The sequence below is a fragment of the Branchiostoma belcheri genome, unplaced genomic scaffold (genome assembly GCF_001625305.1).
Source record: "Branchiostoma belcheri isolate BF01 breed outbred unplaced genomic scaffold, Haploidv18h27 scaffold246, whole genome shotgun sequence".
Taxonomy (NCBI): domain Eukaryota; kingdom Metazoa; phylum Chordata; class Leptocardii; order Amphioxiformes; family Branchiostomatidae; genus Branchiostoma; species Branchiostoma belcheri.
The window spans coordinates 207,177-220,928 of NW_017803850.1; the positions used below are offsets into that span (position 1 = coordinate 207,177).

The 13,752-nt window shown below is 40.3% G+C and overlaps 2 protein-coding genes across 4 annotated transcripts in view; one reads left to right on the forward strand and one right to left on the reverse strand.

Annotated features, from left to right (window-relative positions):
• Positions 1-3,617: 3,617 nt before the first annotated feature.
• LOC109471290 (E3 ubiquitin-protein ligase TRIM71-like) lies at positions 3,618-6,496 on the forward strand. The gene is made up of 2 exons (XM_019770578.1): positions 3,618-4,176; positions 5,688-6,496. The coding sequence occupies exons 1-2, from the start codon at positions 3,618-3,620 to the stop codon at positions 6,494-6,496; spliced, it is 1,368 nt and encodes a 455-aa protein (XP_019626137.1).
• Positions 6,497-11,455: 4,959 nt separating this feature from the next.
• LOC109471298 (protein Jumonji-like) overlaps positions 11,456-13,752 on the reverse strand; it is a 37,452-nt gene continuing 35,155 nt past the window's right edge. For all 3 annotated transcript variants that reach the window (XM_019770594.1, XM_019770593.1, XM_019770592.1), the window contains 3 exons: positions 12,891-13,059; positions 12,404-12,511; positions 11,456-11,696 (listed from right to left, as the gene is read on the reverse strand). In XM_019770594.1, the coding sequence (XP_019626153.1) occupies positions 11,571-11,696; positions 12,404-12,511; positions 12,891-13,059 (403 nt within the window). In that variant the 3' untranslated portion in view covers positions 11,456-11,570. The remainder of the gene's footprint in view (positions 11,697-12,403; positions 12,512-12,890; positions 13,060-13,752) is intronic.

Consider the following 13,752-nt stretch of genomic DNA (forward strand, 5'->3'; position numbering starts at 1 on the left):
TCATTTTATTACCTACATTTAAGGTATTGTTTTTGGTCTCTCTCTCTCTCTCTCTCACACCCCTCCCCCCCCCCCTCAATCAATAACTAATCATCTACCGAAATTCAGACCAATCGGTCAAAAGCACCGTGAGGTATAGCAGCCAAACAAAACGGGACCCAACGCAGAACCTTCCTCCCCAGGTAACAACAAGACAGGCAATAAAAACTATTCTTCCTAGATCACAGTACCGACATATTCGTTGTTCTAGGGGAGTGCGGTTATGTCTACCGGTTTTGATGTGTAGTTTGTGGCAACTGATTCGGAGTTTTGATGAGACGGCAGTTTTGTGCCGTAGATTATCAATATTCAGATACTTTTCTTCAGTATAGGTGGATTTGAACAGTCTGTAGGACCTCAGCTTGTTTTTGGCGGCCCCCACTTTGTTATCATTAAAAATTTCTTGTGAAAAACTTTGAAGGCAGATGTCTTTCAAACGTTGGTTAATTGAATTAATAATTAGAGAAGTATTTGTGTTGGGTGATAGGGGACAATGCCATATATAGCCAAAACCGCACTCCTCCAGGGACCTCCGAACTCCTGATGCCCAACATTTGGCACCAGCTTTGTCTAGTTCTATTTGACAATAAAGAGCATTTAATAGATAACTGTCTGCTGATACTTTCTGGCGAATTCTGATAAAGTGTTTGATAGCGTTTAGGGAGGCTTGCACCTGAATGGGAAACCTCCCTAGTTCCGCTCTTGCAGCGAGGCCGCACGCCGATCTGGGTACATGTAGAGTTTGTTTGCAGAACTTCAGGTGGATTGATTCAATAGGATATGACTTAGAACTTTTGATAGAACCCCAGATTTCCGACCCATAGAGAATTATGGGCTTAACGAAGGTATCTAAAAGATTTAATAAGGCGTGAGTTTCTCGCGCGGTTGAGAGGTTGTTCTGCTGATCAAAATAAATCTCGTTTTTCAGCCGGTTCTTGAGTTATCCTCCTTCGAAGATTTTTCAACAAACGCTCCTGCAGTTCCAGAACAAGCCGATAAAGCTACATCAGTGGAGAAGAAGGTTTTGATATCTCAGGCCCAAACTCACGTCACTTCCTCCCTAGCCCAAGAGCATTCTACCATAATTCATGATTCAAAATTCATGATCCTAGCATGTCCAGATCATGAGATATCAAAACCGAAAGTTCTCTTGCAGTACCAACAAAAGCCGCCAGGGGGCCAAAGTCTAATAATTTCTAGGTCTCATCAAGACCTACCCATCTACAAAGTTTCATGACGACGCATATAAAGCTTCTTGACTTATGCTGTTCACAAACAAACAAACAAACAAACAAACAAACAAACAAACAGACAGACGGACAGACGCTACTGAAAACATAACCTTCTTGTCGAAGGTACTAAGACTCCGTTGTGGGGGCGTTTTGTCTATGGGATATTATTATTCAATAGTTACATCATCTCCCTGCACTGAGTCTCTATTTTGCTGTTGAGGTCGGTCCGCCCTGCAGACAGTCAAATCGCTCGCAGAAGCCTCTCCGTAAGTACAGAATTTCTGAATCCTTTTTCTCCACTGCTGTAGCTTTATTCCTCACATTTTGGTGTACTACAGTTACTTAGCTGCTATAATGTAATAATGCAGATATATTAGAGTACATATAAAAAGGAATAGAAGAGTTAATAGTGTATATCTGTCTGTAGAATGATATCATCTGGCCGAAGAAGTACTAATACACTAATAGTCTGCTAAGTTTGATTGCAAATACCTTTTCTGTTGGATCTTTCTCTTATTGTTGAACCTATATTGCTTCAATAATCTAGGAGAAGGATTTGACATGTCTCAATTTGAATAAAAACACATCAAATTCATATACTTCAACACCCTGTTGTTTCTATACAATACCAGACAAGACACCTTTGCGGGGGAATTTTTGACGTCTATGAGATATGTTTATTCAATATTTATATTATCTCACTGCAATGAGTCTCTATTTCACTATTGTGGTCGGTTCTCTCTGAAGACAAATCGCTCGCAGAAGCCCTACTGTAAGTACAGAATTTCTTAATCTTTCTTCTCCATATCACCTTACAGTAGCACTCCAAGGTGTAGGCAATGTTAATGTGTTGATAGGTTTGGTAATAGAATGTAATATGTAATTTTCATTATGACTCCAGCTGTTATGAACTAACAGTGTGTTGTAATTTAAACACGACACTACTAAACATGGTAATGTAACTGTTGAGGCTTATCTATATTCTCCTCACAAAGAAAGAATTGAAATCTATGAAGATAAACCTTAAGTTAGCCAATCATGTTACATATAGGTAAGCGTATATAGCCTGGGTACCATCCCCAGTAGTATATTCGCAAACTCTATAACCAGTTATAGAGTTTGCGAATATACTACTGGGGATGGTACCCAGGCTAAAGCGTATATGGGGGGAACCGCTAAAAACAACTTCGGGTCACGAAAACCAACATGTCAGCTACAACCTCAGCTGGAACAACACGTGCCTCACGTATACGTACTGATAATGAGTTACTGTTTAGACAATCCTATATTTCAACCATAAAGGAATAACTGAACATTTATGACATCAAGTTAGCCAAGAAACATGTAATATATCACTATATGAGGAACCGCTAAACAACTTCAAGTAAAAGCAAAAATGTAAAAAAAAAAACAACCCCAGTCAGGACAACACGTAGTTCAAATTCATGATCTCAGCACTGACATGAATTGTCTGGTATCAGAAGACGACTCGTGGGTTGCTTCATCTACATAAAGATGTTTTGTTTTTGTCTGTCTTTTTTGCAGTGGTGTTTACAGTGCACATAGCGACACATGATTGAGGATAAGAATTGTTAAAATGTGCTGTGTTCTGATAATCAAATTATAGTAATAAGCAAAGACTAAACATGATCATTACCATCGCTGCATTTCAACGTAGAACATCAAGGCAGAATGCAGCATTGTTATCATGTTCGTAATTATTCATATTTATGTTATGTGGCGCTGTTGAAGTAAGTTTTACAATTTGAATGCATGATCACTTTGTTTTCGTCTTATTACTATGTAAAATTAAACAAAGGAAGAGATCTCGGAGCCATGGCTGAAAATATGCCATCCAACACCGTACCAAAAGCAATCGTCGTCAGAAACGAGTTCTTCTGCGAAGGTATGGCAAAACCAGACACAGGAACTGTGCCATCCACGTTCAGGCAAGCTGCTGAAGGTGCCAGTCACCACATCTCTGGTCGATGTGAGGGAAATAAAGACAATGACGATGAAAATCTGTCCGACACAAGCGATGCTGCTGCTGAGAACAGTCAGACAATCGATATCGGCACTGGCGATGAGTTTCATACATACGCCATTGCATACATATGCAAAGAACAGACTATTCGCATAACGAAAGCTGCGGTAGAGACGAAAAACAACTAAAGGCAGCTAAAACGGCGCCCGACAACAGCAACGATGACGACATCCACCTGGCAAGACGTGGCTCATTCAATAATGACACTGAAGCTTCAGCTTTCAAGGCAAATGACAGCAACAAGCACACACAAGCCAGGGATCCGAACCCGATGTACACACAAAACATAGAACCCTCAACCGATGGACGCCGAAAGCGACGTTAACCCGAATCCGATGTACCTGCAAAGCACCACGGAGCTAATCGCCAGCCCTGGTCCTGGGTCCGCCAGTAGTCCAAACCCGATGTACACACAAAACATGAACCCTCAACCGACGTACTCAGAAAGCGGCATTAACCCGAATCCGATGTACCTGCAAAGCACCATGGAGCCTATCGCCAGCCCTGGACCCGCCAGGAATCCAAACCCGATGTACACACATAACGCTTCGAACCCTTATCCGACGCACTCCAGAAACGACGTTAACTCCAACCCGATGTACCTGCAAAGCAGCCCTGGGCCCACCTTCAAGTCAAATAAAAGTGAAAACAATCCCTGCACCCAGACATCAGCTGATACACATCAGCAAGCCTTCTCCAGGCCAGCGACTAACAACGGTTCAGAAGACACTCAAGCAAGCCTGTCCTCCCAGAGTCAACCAGCGGCGGCTTTCAACAACATCAATGACGCCAATGATGTCCTACACGCACGCAATCCGAATCTGATGTACGTGCCAAACGTCCAGCATCCTGCGGCGCACGGTACGAACTTTATCAACTTCATAAACGTCTTGCTGGAGAGAAATCTTGGCATATTTCATTGTCATTGGCAATGTCTCTTTTCTGTATTACACGCATGCTGAGTCATTTTCCCTTGTGGACACACGCCCTAAAATACAAATCGTTACATGTATTTTCAATAGATCTGCTGTTATCTGCAATATTTCACGTGATTAGCCAGTAATTATCCCGATGAAGGCGACAGTTGAAAACTTGATCTGTATGTACTAATTGTTGTTGGAATAAAGTTCCAACATTTCACTGTGATTACTACCAACATGATAATATTTCAGGCTGTACGCGTCGCCGAGTGATCTTTGCAGTAGAAGCGGCTGTCGTTCTTGGGTTGTTCATCGTCGCAGGAGTCTTTCTCAGCTTATTTTTAAGCGCCAGGCCGCCACAGGTACGCTTCTGTCTTATTATAGCCTTGTCGATTAGTTAATCATTTCCTGAGATAACCATCCCTTTACATTACCCGTATACTTTATACGGGTAATTGGCATCATTGGCAGTATACATTTTGTACATGTACCTTGTAACCTGTTAGGTCTATACAGGTATAGCGCAGTTCAGTAAATAACTCCTCCCCTCCCCTGAGTGTATAGTGAACGAACCCAGGAATGTAGACATTCCATGCCTGTGGAAAAAACTGAGGCGTCGCCAAAAAGTCACAAAACAACAAACAGATGCTTTATACACACAAAGCTTAACCTTTTCGTATTGTTGCTTAGTCGGTGGGGTACCAATTCCAGGATACTTTTGAAGTAGACAATTATTCCTTATTGTACTTATTCCAATACAATTTGGTGCATAATACGTTGACATCGGCCTGTAGCTATCAAATTCAGACAGGGTTCAGAAAATTTATCATGATCTCCAAGAACCAATTGCGATAGCCTGCAATTACAATGTAATCCTCTATTAACAGCAGACAGCGGCCACGGATACAACTACAAATACTACCACTGCTGCTGTTACTACTACTACTACTACTACTGCTAGTACTACTACCACCACTACTACTACTACTGCTGCTACTACTGCTGCTGCTGTTGCTACTGCTGGATCTATCCTCAAGCTCCCGACAGTCTCCAACACCCCACATCACAAAGGTGAGTCTAAAAACACAAATATTCCAGAGACAATGTGTTAACCTTGGTCCCTCTGTGCCATTAGACACACAATGTGTTAAACTTGGTCCCTCTGTGTCATTAGACAATGTCTTAAAGACTTTGCTTCTCTGGAGACAATGCCTTGAGGCAATGCTAGGATATTGTATTGGACAATTAACAAGATTATTTCTTATGGTGAGTAAAAGTAGCTATATGCATCAGGGCCCATGTGTGTGTGTGTATGTGTGTGTGTGTGTGTGTGTGTGTGTGTGTGTGTGTGTGTGTGTGTTTGCGTGAGTGTGTGCGCGTGCGTGGCGTGTGTAAATGTAAATGGTTTAAATTTTAGTTTGAAATATTCTTTTTTATCACTCATGGCAAAAGGTTGTGACGTAAAGCAAAAGAAGATAACGTTTGGTGGGAGGGGAACATACAACGGAGTTGCCGTGTCTGCTGACAATGAGATATTTGTGACTGATGCCAGCGACCACAAACGAGTCCAGGTCTTCAGTATAAATGGGACCTTTCTGCGGCTCTTTTCAACCGTCGTGCCGGGTGAAAGTAAGAGAATGCGCCCTTATGGTGTTGCTAGCGACGTGGGGCCTGGCTATCTGTGGGTACTGGGGACATGGCAATACGGTGAAGGACATGTCGTACAGTACAGTAAGAACGGACAGCCCATCAAAAAGTTTGACGTAAGCCTCAAGAGCCGCTATCCCGTCATCGCGATGGACGTGCGCAACAATAAAGTTATCGTGGGAGACCAAACAACCATTATGATGTTTGATCCAAACGGATCTCGCCTTTGGAGTTCAGAAGTGCGTCCGGTATACGGGATCGGGGGAGTCACATCGGACAAGGAGGGAAATATCCTGCTGACGGATGGGTCTAAAACCATCCAGAAGTACAATCCCTCCGGAGTAAAGATATTTGAATTCGGCACCTATGGAAGGGGGGAGGGGCAACTGAACTCTCCTAAAGGTATTTGTCTGGACACCTCTGGTCACATCATTGTGGCGAACTATTTGAACCACCGGGTAGACATGTTCACAAGCCAGGGCGAGTTTGTCCGCACCATCGCGAGCATTTCATACCCGTGGGCTGTCGCTATGGGACCATGTGGAGAGTTGGTGCTGACTGGCCCATTTGCCTACACTGTAACTATCTTCCCACGCCACATGGTGCTTCCTTGAAGCCTTAATTTGTGTTCACTTTATGATTGATTTTGTTATCTCTGCACGACTGATTCCCTTTTGTTTATGTACCATACACATTGTACTATCAAATGGTGTCGTATACATGTAAGCCCGCACGGGCTGGACGCGGGAAGCCTCATTCTTTCATTGTAACGCGTACATTGTCAAAATTGTTGTCTTTGAGATGAAATTTACCAATCTTAGTGCACAAAATGGTGCTCCAGATGTTCAGGTCCAGACCTGTACCTAAAAAAGTCAGTGAAGGTTAGACATCCAGGTAATACAGTACCGTTCGCGTTATAGTTAACCGGGTACCCCGTTACTAACGAGTTAGATTTTCGTTAGTATTTGGTTAGATTTTCGTCAGTATTTGGTTAGATTTTCGCGTTACCGTTTGCGTTAATGTGATAGGGTCGGATTTCATGTTTGTTTTGCGCGCCGACAAGACAATAGCAATTTGCCACCTCCTGGGGCGTCCGCTAATGTGTTGCGATGTTGCCCCTTGAAAAATAACAGCACCAGAGGCAAGTGGACATGTGATTCGTAAAATAACTTTGTGGTTTATCCATGTGTCGACTGTGTTATCTTTTATTGCTATTCTATCGTTATTTCTAGCGGAAAATTACGTTGTGTAATACAATGTATGTCAACAAAGTGTAGCAGTGGGCAGACCGACGTCTTGTACATTTTGTAAGATACGCCAAAAAGTGTAAGTAACAAAAGGTAGTGGATAATACTTTAAATACTTTTTTCACCATTGCCATAAGCATTAATCCAGTTGCTTGAGTAACTGTTTTTTTTTTTGCTGTACCTAAATAATTATACAGTTACAGGTATTGAGTACATGAGGGACCAACATTGATTTGTAGTCTCTTTTCACTCCAGATTGTATTTGAAGTAAATATATATATCCATATATCATTTGAATTGCTTGTAGGCCTAGCGGCGCATTGCAAACTGCCATAGTGGTGACATGTCCATGTAACTTTGTGGCTAAATAAAGAAAAGAAAGAAATTAATGCAGGCATGCTCAAGTGTATTGTTATAGGCCAAACCATGTATTTTGTCGTCAACGTATGGGGGGGGGGGCTTAACGCCACGAGGAAGTCTAAAGTAATGGCAAGATTTCGTGAATTCTTTAAAAAGAAATCACTTATTTCATTTCATTCCTATAACCGATTGTCGTCACAATTTTGTGAATAGAATGTGCAAATTATCCTATAGAGTAGAATGTTTATTCAATGTATGGTCGCCCACACACATATCAATTTTGGGTGAGTCTAATTTGTTGTGTTGGAAATTAGTTTAAACTTGTTTCATGTCGTATGATTGGCTGTCCTGATACCTCTAGTGGTGGTTAGTCAATGGTCATGAACACGAACACTACCAAAAACATGATCTTCTTGACAAAGGTAAATAACCCATTTATTAATAACATATTTTGTCCAAACAAGGTGGGCAAACTTATCATCCACATTTTGCATAGGTACATGTACTTAGTGTAACAGAAATCTGTAACAAACAGTTCAGAAAGGAGAGTTACATTGTATTACCTAAAATATCTAACATGAACATAACAGGAATTGGCTTAACACTTACTTGCACATCTTTCATTCAATCAACTTTAGTAAACAGCATACAGGGTGCCTAATAATACAAAGTCTAAACAAGTGTACTGCAACATCATGATTATCTTGAGTGCCTTGATGTAAATCATAAATGCGCAAACCCATTGTCAGAGGTGAAGCTCTGTTGTGACTGTCCTGTGTACAAATGTACATGTATGTTTAGAGTTTAAACTTTTGGTCCAACACAAAAAAGTTCTCACACCTAGAGCTTTCGACCAGCCACTCTGGTCTTCCTCAGTAGACTCACCCAGTGAAGCTTGTCACGTGGCTTCTTTGAAGTGTGACGTCAACACTGGGTCAAAGGTGACTGGTCGAAGCTCTAGGTGAGAGAACTTTTTTTTGTGTTGGACCAAAAGTTTTAACTCTAAACATGTAACTACCAACACAGATGGACTTTCATAAATGTACATGTTGATACTCTGGACTAGTGTGCCACTCATCTGGTGGAAGTAGAAATGTGGACTTATTTTTCAACATGCTGGGTGGAGAACACTTGAAGTTGCCAGGTAAATTATATGTAGCCATTGAATTTCACATCTATTTTCTGACTTTTCCATGTTGAGCCAACCAGCATGGCTTTTGCGGTAACATACATATACAAACACCCTGAGGGGTTGAACTACATTGTATGCTGCATACATACATGCTATACAATCATGTATGTTCAGTGAAAAGTAAAATTGAAAACATTTCTGAAGCTTTTTCCACATTGCAGCCTGGGCATAGTTCCAGTTTATGGGTTGTTTGTGCATCATCATCCAGAAAGGCAAAACAGCTATTGATAAATGACCTGTTAGGCCACACCAATATAATTTGTTGTTTCTTGGATTTTTTCAGAAAAAAATTTGAAGAGACAGGGAGAAAAAAAACAGGCCAAGGCACCCCATGATAGCCGGAAATGTTACAATATGAGCCATGAAGTGAACATACCAGGCTGGTTTATAATTAAAACAATAGATTTTGAACTTTTAATGAAAAAAATTGCACTTGTTACATTGAAAAATAATAATAACTTGGACGAAAAGGACTTTCTCCAACCGTTGGGGCCAAAATATGTCTTCCATTGAGCATTTTGCAGTTGATTTAGAACAAAATTTTTCTTGTTGCAAATCAGAAAAAAATGGACAGGGCAAATCGGAGAAACAACTAATTAAATTGGTGTGGCCTAAAAACATATAGATGCCTGGAACCGACTTTGGCAACCATGCAAAAATTAGGACATACCTGGAAAAGGAAAAAAAAAAGAGAAGGTTTGACATGTTGTGTATGTAGCAGATACATGTAGTACTGTTGATTGGCACTTCCTTATTTTAGAGCCTGCATAAAGGCTTTTGGACCAAAATAGAACAAAACTAGAACCATAACACAGCAACAAGAAAGAGCAAGAGTCGTGTTAGTGCATTAACATTACATGAATTAAGCTAGAAGATAGTAGACATTATGTTCTAGAAAAGGTATATCAGAATAACTGTATTATGAAGCAAGTTTAAACTGTAATTTCCAACACAACAAAAATGGACTCACCCAAGTTTTCGACTGTACAACTCCAGTCTTTGTCAAGGAATGAACAATCCACCGCTTTCGTGACGTCACACAGTGGGATTAAAGAGGCCATCTACATCAGGGCATTACAACCATCCCTCAACAGAGACGGGGGGCGCCACAGACTTTCTGCAACCCATGATCCACTTCTCACGGAGTCACGTGTGTGTTATCTGCGTGACGTCACGGAAGCGGTGGATTGCTCATTCCTTGACAAAGACTGGAGTTGTACAGTCGAAAACTTGGGTGAGTCCATTTTTGTTGTGTTGGAAATTACAGTTTAAACTTGCTTCATAATGATTTCTACCAACACAGATGAACTTTTCAAGATAAGAATAACTGTATACTGTGCTTGGCGTAGCACCATTTTGTATATGATACACTTTGTCTTCTTCTAAGGCTAGTGTAATCCAAATATATCTGTAGTATTTCTTTCTCTGATATTCATGTTCTGAATTAAAAAAAAAAGCCTCGTTGTTATAGTTTAATTATACAGCAACATAAGCCATCAAGTGTCCTCTAAACTGTACTGTAGCCTTGCCAACAAACTGCTACCTTTATCAATCATACTATTGGCACCCATACAAAAGTAAAAAAAAAATACAAAGCTTGTTTGTTATATCTATCTATATATATATAATAAATAAAACAATCTAATGCTACAAAATGTTTCTTAAAGTATCATGAAACAACAAGTTTCTATATGAAATTATCATTTAACATTTACAAAATGCACATCATGTTTGCAAATTAGATAATCAATTGTATGATGCGAATTCCTTTTCTGAAACACAAAAAGCAAATTATGCCTAAATACAACATAGCAAACAATGTCATATGATAAAGATATCATACTCCTTTTAGTAATTTTGGAAAATACATGAATGTGTAAATCATTGACTGGATACATCCATTATACACATACCAGAGTGAAGAATGTGATTAACATACATACTGTAATATTAAGACAACTATAAGTAACTTTCAGAAATGCATGTACCAAAATACATTTTTCTACATTATAGTACATTGAGTACAAATATTGCCACTTTTCTCAAATTCAAGACAACCCATAATTTCTAAGGAGTACCTCTAGAAGTCAAGAATTCTACATAATCGTTTGGTCCTGAAATGTTTTCCAATAATTAACTAACACAAACAATAATGTGACAACATTCAACAGGAAGGATAGCTACAGATTGTACGCTAATTGTGGATCCAAATAAAGTCAACAACCTTGTGGAAATTTGCATTAATATTGGCAACTATGTGTCCTTTTTTAATGTCTTAGCAGATGTACAAGTCATGTACATGTAGGTAACACATCTTTAATGTGAAAGATGTGAAAAACACATTGCTGCATTCCACATGAACTACATACATCTAAATGTCAAGGGATGCTGTCAGATTCCTGTCACTGGATACAACTATGTTTAGGCCACACCAATTTAATTTGTTGGTTCTCAGATTTTTTCAGAAACAAATATGAAGCAACAGGGCCAAAAAATAAAAAATAAAAACAGGTCTGGGCATCCTATTACAGCCCCAATTTCTACTATAGGAGCCATGAAGTCAACACAAAAGGCTGGGTTAATATTTTAAAAAAGTCTTTTGTGTTGACTTCATGGCTCCTATTTAAAAAGCAATGAATTTTGAACAATCAAACCACTGCTGCATGAATAGATGGAAAAACTGTAACAAGTAGGAAGAAAAGGACTTTCCTCAACTGTTGGGCGCAAAAGATGAGCATTTTTGAGATGATTGAGCTAGAATCTTTTTTTTTTTTCAAATCAGAAAAAACAAAGAGGCGAATCCAAGAACCAACAAATTAAATGTGCTGGAACAGACTAAAGCCAGAGAGACTTGTGGTACAAGTAAGGTTCTCCCAGGAGGGTTTTACATCAATGTTGAGAATGAGCAGCAGTGGCAGCAGGAGTCTTGGAGGCTGCTTTAGTCTTCACACGTTGGCCATCTGGAGGGCAGGTCACAACCAGCTCTATTCTATTCACCAGGTCCTGAATTTGTTCCTGAATCAAATCAAATTATATGATAACATTAAAGAAAAAGAAACTCAATATGACCCCTGCACCTTGCCACACCACTCGATATCAAAATAACCCCTACCAGCTTTATTAAGACTGATGATTAGGGACAAATGACATGTTGTATATCGATGGCCAAATCATCCACACTCCGATGTTTAGTTATTGAGTTATTTCGACACTATGTAGTACATTTGTAATACTTCAAGTTATCTGTGGATCTGTGTGTGTAAGTCAGGGCTCGAAATTAAAGGCAGTCCAATGGCCACTGGCCACTAAGATTTAGGCTGCGACAACTAGAAAGACACTTTGGGACATATTTGGGACAATAGAAAAAAAATCAACATCAGAATGTCAGCCCTTCTTTCATCAGGCACACGTCCCGGCTTTTGGATCCGGAAAAGTCCCCCCGAATTTCTTGTCTACTCTGCAATTATAGTGTGCCTGGGAGTGTACATAAGCAAGACAAAGTTGACTTCGAGTTGACGTCATACACTTCATCCTCACTTCGAGACAATCGAAATTTATTTTTTGGACAGTGCTGGGACGAAAAGTTAATTTCGAGGCCTGTAAGTGAAAATTATTTCAGCCAGACAGCTGCAATGTTTTAAATCATTTCCATTTGGTGAACTGAAGGTAGGATATGGTGGAACTCCTGTTTGCATTGTCAGAAACATGAACCCTTTACTCACCTCATCATATCTGTACATAAACTTCAGGCCCCGACAGGACTTCTTGTCTTTAATGTAATCCAGTGCATGTTGTAGACAGTACACTTCATTCTCCTGTTCCTCCACAACCTGTAAGAACAACATTTAGATTATCAGTTTAGATCTACCTACAACTACAATCAGTGGGAAATCTTAGGTTAGAGACTATAGGACAACAAATGAAATAACAAATATGTATTGTTCCCATTAATTTTTTTCAGTATTTACCAATCTAAAGTCAAGATTTTGTTATCATACACCAATAATCTTGTTACTAGTACCTCATTGAAATATGGAGGCATTGTTTTGGGTGTGTCTGACAGGCACTTATTCCAGCCCCTTGAGTGGTTGTAGGTGTATATGTAAGCTGTAGTGGATATTGTCCTGGTATGGAATGTGGTAAACTTGTATATTAGTGAATTAACCCATCAACTGTTATACCAATAATACCCCATTTTGACAAACCTACCATGGAGAGATAGCAAGGGTAGTCACATTTCTCACACTGCCTCTCCTGTGTGTCTGTTGGCACTTTCTTCCCCTGTCTGCGGCCGTGTCCGTCCTCCAGCCAGCCGTACCGTCCTGCAGCAGTCAGACCCTCCTCACGCAGCCTGGTCCGCAGCTCCAGCTCTGTATCCCTGCAGCAACATGACCAGATACAATAAATGGATTTTATTGTCCAAACAGTACCAGGCTGAATTGATGCAAGGTATCACATGATAATCAAAATCACAACAATCAAATAATACACATGATAACACATTTTTTTTGTGGAACTTTCGCAAGGGTCTGTGTGGCTGCCATTCGGCGCCACAAGGTGACCTGAATACGACTTTCCCCAACCAAAGTACCCATTCACACCTGGGTGGAGTGAGGAAAGTTGTGTAAAGTGCCTTTCCCAAGGGCACAACGTCAGAGGGCATGTCCAGACATGTCCCGGGTACAACTCGGGATCGAACCCGGGTCTTCCCACTTCATAGTCGAATGCTCTAACACTACGCCATCTGACACGACCAGATCACAGCCAACATCAGCCAGCATACATGTTTGTGAGGACTTCAACATTCACCAGGAGAAAGGGATGCTACTGCTGACAAACTTATCATCAGAGTGCCTCCAGCCTACAACTATACAGACTGACCTGGTTTGGAGTCACATACAAGTAATGTTTGACATGTTTTCCATACATTTATCTTGCAGTCCTATACTAAGTACAGATTGTATAGAATTAAATTGATGTAAAAATACGTCGATGAAGGTTAGACATCCAGGTAATACGATACGCCAAAAAACAGTTACTCAAGCAACTGGATATGATTTTGAAAACGTCA

What these genes read in the sequence shown, in the direction of transcription:
- LOC109471290 (XM_019770578.1), top strand. Translation starts at nt 3,618, where the DNA reads ATGGACGCCGAAAGCGACGTTAACCCGAATCCGATGTACCTGCAAAGC. An exon ending in CCAGCATCCTGCGGCGCACG is followed by an intron (nt 4,177 to 5,687) that starts GTACGAACTTTA and finishes TCATGGCAAAAG; the next exon opens with GTTGTGACGTAAAGCAAAAG.